This window comes from Panicum hallii, unplaced genomic scaffold (assembly GCF_002211085.1).
Source record: "Panicum hallii strain FIL2 unplaced genomic scaffold, PHallii_v3.1 scaffold_177, whole genome shotgun sequence".
NCBI classification, from domain to species: domain Eukaryota; kingdom Viridiplantae; phylum Streptophyta; class Magnoliopsida; order Poales; family Poaceae; genus Panicum; species Panicum hallii.
The window spans coordinates 20733-30015 of record NW_020356311.1 but is presented as its reverse complement, the minus strand read 5'-3'; the positions used below and the strand labels follow the sequence as shown (position 1 = coordinate 30015).

General features: G+C 46.4%; 1 protein-coding gene across 1 annotated transcript; it reads left to right on the top strand.

The window, feature by feature from the left end:
- The first annotated feature begins 3588 nt into the window (after positions 1-3588).
- LOC112878638 (protein trichome birefringence-like 28) lies at positions 3589-8130 on the top strand. The gene is made up of 4 exons (XM_025942878.1): positions 3589-4225; positions 4358-4729; positions 4863-5018; positions 7383-8130. Exons 1-4 carry the CDS (start codon positions 3774-3776, stop codon positions 7786-7788), a joined length of 1386 nt encoding a protein of 461 aa, XP_025798663.1. The 5' UTR covers positions 3589-3773; the 3' UTR covers positions 7789-8130.
- Positions 8131-9283: the final 1153 nt, after the last annotated feature.

Genomic DNA, 9283 nt, shown 5'->3' with positions numbered 1-9283 from the left:
GCCTGCGCCGATGACGGCGGTCTTGGGAGAGCTGCTACGCGGCCGCGAGTACTTTCCCTGAAGCATCTGGCACATGCGTAATTGAAGCGTACTGAATCGCCTCCTGGTTGCAATCATATGACTTCTTCAAGTTGCCTCGGAGAGTGAGTACTCCACTTTGTCTTGGCATCTTGAGAAGCAGATAAACATAATGCGGCACTGCCATGAATTTGACGAGTGCCGGTCGGCCCAGTATGGCATGATAAGAAGATTCGAAGTTAGCAACATCGAATTTAATGAACTCGGTGCGGTAGTTCTCCCTCGTGCCGAAGGTGACTGGAAGAACTACCGTACCAAGTGGGTGCGCCGCATTACCTAGGACAAAGTCGTAGAAAGGAGACTTGCTCGGAACCGGCATGTCCGTGAAGTCCAGACCCATCTTTCTCAAAGTGCTGGCGAAGATGAGGTTGAGACCACTCCCGCCGTCGATGAGCATCTTGGTGAGCCTGACTTCTGCCACCACCAAATCCAGGACCGGGGGGAACTTACCGGGCTCCGAGAAGCTTATCCACTAGTCGTCGCGTGAAAATAAGATGGGGACCTCCGACCAACGGAGTGGTCGTGGTACCGTAGGCTCAACGGACAAGATCTCCCGGAGAAGCAGTTTCTGGTCCCGCCTGGAGCCGAAGTCTCCATCTCCCCCGAAGATGATGTTGACGGTCTTTGAGACATCCTGGAACTTCGCGTTGTGCGTTTTGTCCCCTTGGTCGTCGTCTTCAGGTTCTTTGTCCACTGGCTTATTCTTCTTGCCGTTACCGGAATTGTTAAATGTCCTCCGGAGGTGGTAGCAATCAATTGCCGCATGATTGGCACTTGGATGCCATGGGCATTTCTTTGGCAGGAGCTTCTCGAACTCTTCCTGCGTTGTTATCTTCTTGCCTCGCGAGGGACGATCCACAGCCGTGACGAGATCGTCTGGCTTGCGCTTTTGGGATGGACCCGAGTAGTCCCGCTGGCTCTTATCGTTGCGGTTGTCATTTAGACGCCTCAGGCTGCTATCATTGCGCCTCGGGAACCGCTCCCGCATCTTTTTTTTCTGCTCGGACCAGTCGTGCATCATATCATGAAGCCCTGCAACAGTTTTCAGTCTGTTCTGCCCAAAGTCTCTATAAATGCCTGGGTCAGTGATGCCGTTGTAGAAGCAGTCGATGATGTCTTCCTCCGAGATATTCGCAATAGGAGCACGGATGCGAAGAAATGGCGTGTATAGGACCGTAGGAGCTCGTTACGTTCCTGTTTACAATGAGCAAGATCATGACGAGTACCTGCGCAAGTGATCGCCCCCCTGAAAGTTGTCGATGAAGACCTTCTTGAGCCGCTCCCAAGAGTCGATTGAGTTGTTACTGAGGCTCTCCAACCACGTGAGCAGCGCAGGTTCCAACATCGAGAAGTAGACAAACTTGGTGATGTTGGAGCCCCCTGCGACTTTAATGGCAGTGGAGTAGCAACGTAGCCATTGCTGAGGAGCTTGCTTTCCATCATACTTGGTGATGCCGATCGGCTTGAAGCGCTCAGGGTACTTGTAACTGCTAAACCGTGCGGAAAAAGCTGGAAAACGGTCGCTGCAGTCAATACCCTCTGTCTCGGCTACTTAGCGCTCTCTGCGCCTGGAATCGATTACGGACCGTGCATCGCGTCCTTCATTGATTCGCTGGCACAAGTCTTCTGGAGGAGGCCGATGATTGGCCTGTCGCGGGTTACCCCCTTCTTCCGCATCAAATTCGACGATGGGCAAGTCGACATCATCCTCGCCTTCTTCCGCCATCAGCACCTGACGTGAGATGAGCTCATCAGAGCTCGCGTCGACTAACTCGGTCAACTCCTCTGCCACGGTGGCTAATGGCCTGCCCTCCTGAAAAGGCAAGGGCTCAAGGTGTGCCACAAGCCGTTCTTCGGCCTCGAGTAGATCAGAAAGTTTCATGCCCTTCCAATGCACGAAACGCCCCTCTGGAGAGGAGGTGATCATCAGACTGTTGGCACCAAAACAACCCGCAGCCCCCGACGTGCGGTGGCTTCGGGCTTTCCGAGTTGGAGTAAAGAGTCCAAGTCCGTCTCCAATGTGGAGAGGGACTCGGAGATGTTGGCATCCTGAAGATCAGTGGTCAAATTGCGTAGACCGAGTCGTGATCGGCTACGCGAGACCTCAGATTGGAACGAGTCCAACCCAAGCAAGGTTGTTGCAACGCTGGATGGAGTCATGCCGAAAGTAGACTCCTCCTCGGTCCTCGTAGCGGATCCATGGATTGACAAGTCGTCGAGATTATCGATGAACTTGTCGAGGTCGCTATGAAAACTCACCGCGGGAGTTTTCAGCTTCATATCGACGAGGAATCGACGGAAACTGCCCGCGCCATCTGCGACGCAGACCCACGAGCCAAATACAAACGTCGTGCCCTGAGAGGGTACTGACCTGGTGAACTGGAAAGATGCCATCGAGTTCGCCGGTGGATCTTCGATGCGCTCCCCTACCTGGCGCGCCAGTTGTCGGTGTTTTACCGGCTGCCCACCGAGGGGTATACCCAAGGTGGTTAGTTTGGGTGAGGAGACGCCGAGATCAGGAACTCGAAGGTGCAAGGAACACAAGATTTAGACAGGTTCGGACCACGAGGTGCGTAATATCCTACTTCCTGTATGGTGGTTTGTATTGCCTTGGGTGTTGATGTTCTATTTTGAAGGGATCCCCGCCCCCCTTATATATCCAGGAGGGCAGGGTTACGTGAATCCTGGTCTAATACTAGCCAAGGAATCATACTCAAATACAACTTAAGTAGTTTACTTCTGTACCGACTAATCCTACCCTCGTATGAGTAGAGACCAACATAAATAAGAGATAAGACGTCTTATCTCTTAATTCTGTTTGAACTACGTTATGTATATAGTCCCGTAGTCCCGGATGTGACAGTACCTTGGTCCCAAAACTTGATGGAGATTTGAATTTGAAAAGGTTACGGCTGCTGCAAGCAAACACGATATAGGTCAAAATCCTTGGACCAACTATCAACTCCATCCTAACTACAAGTTCATGTGTCCTTGCGTGGAAGCAAGCCAAATGCATGCTGGTGCAAAAAAAAAAGAAAGAAAAGGTTCCTTGTTAGGAGTAGTCTTGTTTAATCCACTCGTGCCAATTGCCACCAGGGAGGTCCAGAAGCAAGGCACCCGGGTGGGTCTCCATGAAATTTAACTGTCATCATTTATTGATCCAAAATTAGAGGCTGCCCTAATGCTATCATTTTTGCCTAGGTGCCCCTCCAAGCTAGTGCCCTAGAATAAAATGCACCAAAATGAAAGGAAGGTAGCAAAAGTTGTATCACAACTCTAGACCAATGAAATTTAACATGGTGTTTTGTTCCTCTTCTGCTCTACTAGCTTTCTTTCCCTCCTGATTGAGGGGTTACTGGATACTCCTGTAGATTTTGAAGTTCGTTGACCTGGAAGAAACGTTAGTTAGTTTCAGGCAGTGCGGTGAGTTGCGAGTGAGAATGGCCACCAGACAGAGACCACCACCCTCTACCCACCCACCACACGCCGGGCGGACCGACGCCGACACTTCTCCTTGGCGCTTGCCGGCCCAACTGCCCGCCCCAATGGAAGAAGCAAGGGAAGAAGCAAGCCTACTCCTATACAAAAAATGAATCTGAAGCCGCGGGATCGGCGGCCTTGACTTGGGGGGCGTGGGCGTGGCATCCCCGTCCTTCCCCAGCAGCACCAGCACCAGCACCAGCTCCATCGCCGCCATGGCCAAGCCACCTCCTCCCACCGCCACCACCTCCCCCTCCGATCCCCCGCCTCCCAAGCCCCGCCCTTTGGGCCTCCTCTCCTCCTCCGCGCGCTCCCTCCTCGCCGCGGCGCGCCGCTCCCCCGTCACCACGCTCGTCGTCGCCTTCTTCCTACTCGCCCTATTCATGTACGGCGAGGACGTCCGCACCATCACCGAGCTCTCCATCGACGACTACCTCTACCCCGACGCCGACTTGTACAACGTCTCGGGGCTGCCCCCGCTGGTGCTCCCCCCGCCCACCTGCGACCTCTCCGACGGCCGCTGGGTCTTCGACAACGTCTCGCTCCCGGCCTACAGGGAGAAGGAGTGCACCTTCCTCACCAAGCAGGTCACCTGCCTCGCCAACGGCAGACCGGACGATACATGGCAGTACTGGAAATGGCAGCCCAACCATTGCTCCCTCCCAACGTACTTTCTTCCCTTCATTTCCATTCTGCTCCGATCCAGATCTGGCGTTTTTCTTGCCTACTAATTGCGATAAAGATTGCATCTTTGCTCTCCAATCCAATAGTAGTAGCTCTAATTTGGGGATCAAAGCAGGTTCGACCCCCGGAGATTCATGGAGACCATGCGCGGGAAGCGGCTCATGTTCGTGGGGGACTCGCTCAATCGGAACCAGTGGGAGTCGCTCGTGTGCCTGGTGCAGCCCATTCTGTCCAAGGGCAGGAAAAAGATCGTCAAGCGGGGCTCCCTCACCATCTTCCACGCCAAGGAGTACCGCGCCACCCTCGAGTTCTACTGGGCGCCCTTTCTCGTCGAGTCCAACTCCGACAACCCCAAGTTCCACAGCATCGAGCACCGGATCATCAGGCCCGAGCGGATCGAGGGACACGCCAAGTACTGGAAGGACGTCGACTACCTCATCTTCAACACCTACATCTGGTGGATGAACACCGCCGACATGAAAGTCAGGTCAGTCTCCATCATTCACTCCTTTCTGCTGGATCAATTCCCATCTGATTCCGGACTGGAGATGCATAGCTTCGCTGCAGCTATCTGCAATCAAGCATTGTGATTGTGTTCTAAGGGTGTTGAATTTTTACAGGAGACCAAATTCAAGGTATTGGTCACAGCACGACGAGGTTCCCAGGATTGAGGCATATGGACGAGTGTTCAAGACTTGGTCTGAATGGTTAAATAACAACATTGACCCTGCCCGCACGTCCGTCTTCTTCATGACAATTTCTCCTCTTCACATCAGGTGAACAAAAGCTGCATTTATATTTCCTTTCTTTTTCCTTATACGGTACAAACAATGGTGGTTTGCTGTGGACTTTGATTAGTTCCTTTATGAGTGTTTTGCAATGCAACCTTGAGCTTTTTGGACCGCTGTCAGACCAATTGGACTCCATACATAGGCTTGATTGAAGTGGTTTGTTAAGCCCAAGTTGCCTTCTACAGAAGCAATGTTCCTCTTTTCTAGTCTGCAGGGCACAATGTCATTGTCCACTCTACCAAACTCTGTGGTCAATGTTTGGAATTCAGCTGTTTGGTTAGTCCATGACCCACTAAGGAAAATGATGGCCTAACTTATTGGTCTTATAGTCCACATTTTTGCGTGGATGTCAAAATCCGGATTTATTTCAGTTTCCTAGACTTCATTCACTACTCTCAAGTAGATATCTCTCAGATTCATCGTACACGCAATCAGAAAGGGAGGGTACTGTAGACTTGGTACCATGAATCCATGATATATACATGTCAATAATCTTGACAACTGAGTGTTTGCAAAATTAAAGACTGATGGAATCCTAAGTTAATATGTGTCTCACTATATTTCAGGCGTTGTGTGATTCACATGATATATGGAATCTTAGGTTCATAAGTATGTGTAGACTGAAGTACACCAAAATTAGTATGTAGGGATGGCAGGGAGACTGTTAGGATCTCAACAAACTTCTATGTGGGTCTGGCTTACAGTTAGGTAGGGAAAAGGCACCATTTGGTCCAACAGCAAAAAGAGGACTGTTTCACATGTGGTGTGATGTGGGTTAGCTGATATTTCTGTGTCATTTTTGCATCACAAGCAACATGAAAACTGGGATCTGACATGTAAACAACCTCTGTACAGAAAAAAAAGGAGCCCCACTGTTTCGGAATTGGCTTCTCTATTTGTCCTGCTTCCTGATAGAGATTTAGACTGTGACTACTTGGGGTGATATGCTGGCGTGTTTTAGTGGTTAAAAAAGATAGATACATGGATGATTACCAAGGACACCCCCCCCCCCGGGAAAAAAATGTTTGTGAAGTCACGATGAAGGCTTTTTTTTTGTTATTTTGTAATGCCATGCCATGACTATTAAAGTTGCTGTTCCGCTTGAGAAAGAAGGGGATGCTTATCCTAGTAAAACAGTTGGGCAATTACACCATTGTCAGTTGAACTTCTGACCTTGGAGTATTTGAATTTAGTTTGATATAATTACAGTCTTACAGAGCTCTACTTTTACTATGAGAATATCTACTTGAATGTTGCCTCCTAGTTGGGCTGAAAGAAAAATAAAATATAGTAATACATTTGGCGGGAATGAAATTATATTATTCACGGGACTCCCAATTCTCTATCATGCTCGCACTAAGCTGAGACATAGTGGTTAGAATAGTAAGTCAATAGAGGTGGCCTTTGACTTATCATCGATGCTGCCATCACCAGTTAAATATGAATGCAATATTATGGCCCTGTTTGGTTCCTAGGGGCTAAAGTTTAGCCCCGTCACATCAAACGAGAATCTTGCTATTTAGAAGTATTAAATCAAATATGTTTATAAAACTTTTTGCACAGATGGGTGCTAATTCGCGAGACAAATTTAATGAGCCTAATTAATCCATAATTTGCTACAGTGAAATGCCTGAATGTTTAGCCTCTCTTAGAATCTTTTACTCTTCACGTTCGTTACATACTTGCATCTCCCATGTGAGTGTCAGCTACAATGAGGCTAATCAGTTGTTATCTTAATCAAGGATCAATGGCATATTTAAATAGCATATAAGTGCTCTATTACTGGTTGCAGTTAAATTTTATTGGCTGGCTCTATCATCAGGTTTCAACTCTTGTGCATTGTTAGACTCAAACTAACTTATTGTTATAATAGTGAGCGTCTCTGGAGCAGAGTAAAATATAGGCATCATGTGAGCCTTGAGTGCCTTGTAGCAAGTATTGCAAAAGTCAGTGTTGGTGTCTACAATACTAATGTTTCATAGGACTCTTACACCACATGCTTCCACATGGGCATGTCCTGGACAGCATAATAGAGAAAGCAGGCACCATTTGTTGCATCTTGTATGATGCGCTTTGACTTTGTTTTTACACCTTGTATGACTATAGGATTCTTTGGCGCTGAATCATATTGAATTCTTGGAGTGTTGTTTGATTTTATTCTGATGTACTCTTGTACCAGTTGGAAAAAATATAGAAAAGGAACAAAATAAAAGCAATTGTGGTTAGATGGTGTCAGCATAAAACTAGCTTCAAATTTCTGTTGTTTTTTAGTTGCGAATTGTCATGATATTTCAGACATTTCTTTATGCGTTGGTCTTGCTAAAACTTGCTTCCTTTTTGTGAAAACAGCCCAAAGAACTGGGGAAACCCTGAGGGGATCAGATGCGTAAAGGAGACGCTTCCGTATCAGAACTACAGCCAACCCCTGGACCTGTACCATGACATGCGGATGTTTGATCTGGTAGTAAAGGTGGCTAGCTCCATGGAGAAGGTTCCAGTCACAGTGATCAACATCACGAGGATGTCAGATTATCGGAAGGACGCCCACACATCGCTGTATTCCATCCGGCAAGGTAAGCTGCTGACGCCAAAGCAGAAGGCGGACCCGGAGAAGTTTGCAGACTGCATCCATTGGTGCCTTCCCGGCGTGCCAGATGTGTGGAACCAGATACTTTACACGAGGATCCTTTCGAAATCATCTTGGCATTCTAATTTTGCGCCTCCTCCCTTGCAGTCACTGCCTCCTCCCCAATGAGAATCTTAGCAGAGGCTTGTGGTTTTTACCATGGCATAGGAAAAATGTATGATTATTCATTCTTTTTTCTTTCTTTTTGGGTAGATTGAGTAAACGTTAGAGCAAAAAGGAAATGGATGGGCTGATCACTGATGGCATGGCATGTAAGATGGTTCGGTTGAAGTGTAAATGAGTTGTGAGTTAGCCAATTGAGCGAACAGCAGCGCTCATGTAGAAGTTGCCTTCTGAATATATATACTAGTTTCCAGACAGAAATTAGCCACATGTAGCCTGTTTCCTGTTGGATGACACACAAGGTGCATATATATACGCAGTGCTTCTAATGCTTGAGAAGCATCTATACAGGAGGAGAATCATGTAAAATAATGTTGACTTTTTTTACTTTTTTCTGAAGGAGGAGTATACATGAGTGTGTTTTAGGCACATTTATGATTAGAAGTTTCATCTTGGTTGTCCCTGTAACAACGGATGCTACAGAAATCTCATTGATTTTGCATTGCCAAAGAGTTGTTACGTTCTGAAAGAAAACTGCTGTGATGATGCTACGCAAACGCAACTTTAAATAAAATCATAAAGGCCTCAATGTGTTCTTGGGCCCTACGCAGCTCGTGTGCATGATTGTACACACTAATCCGTGGGCTACAGCCCAGATCAGGCCCGTTTCTTCAGTAGCCCAGCTGGCCTCAGCAGTTAGTTGAGACTATGGCCATGTTTTCTTGTTGTAGTTTTCCAAATACCCCCTACTTAAGGTAGGTATTCCAAATACACTTCTAACGGTTGTTACAAAACAGTTCAGAATCCAACATGTCATTAAAATAATTCTCATCTCAACAGACTAATGTTTTGCATCAAATGAAAACAACGCTGTAAATTATATAGATTTGGACCATAGATCTCTTTTCTGTAAAAATATTGATAATTATCTCAATAATAAATTATTGATAATGCTACAGATTAAAAAAACTATCAATATACTCTTTATAACTTTCTCGTGGGTACCTTTTAATTTTCAATAAAAGTAAGATAGGTATTGCGATGACTCATGTTTTTAGAAAGAAAAAAACAAATTATTGTATAATCCTTATCAAACATTGCTCCTAATTTTATCCATGCTATCTAAGAATTGCATTATGATAACATAACCTACTGTGTCTTGGCTATTAATGAATATCGTACTCCTATTAGCGAAGAAGGTTATTATAATTATTTATTCATCCATAACCCTACAGTACATGGATTATACAGTTAATTACTATAAAAGATTAGAAAAAAAACTAATAACCATAATCTCTATCTAGGTTTTCATGTCATGTTTTTTCCTTTGCCAATGCACGCGTCAACATATAGTTGCATCATATAATAGAATGATAAATACTATTGACTAAGAACCCAACAACCCAAGATGAAAAGAATGAACAAATAAGCATTATGTGTTTCTCTTTTTACATTGTAGTATGTAAACACACAATATATCCCTGCGGACATATTTCACCAC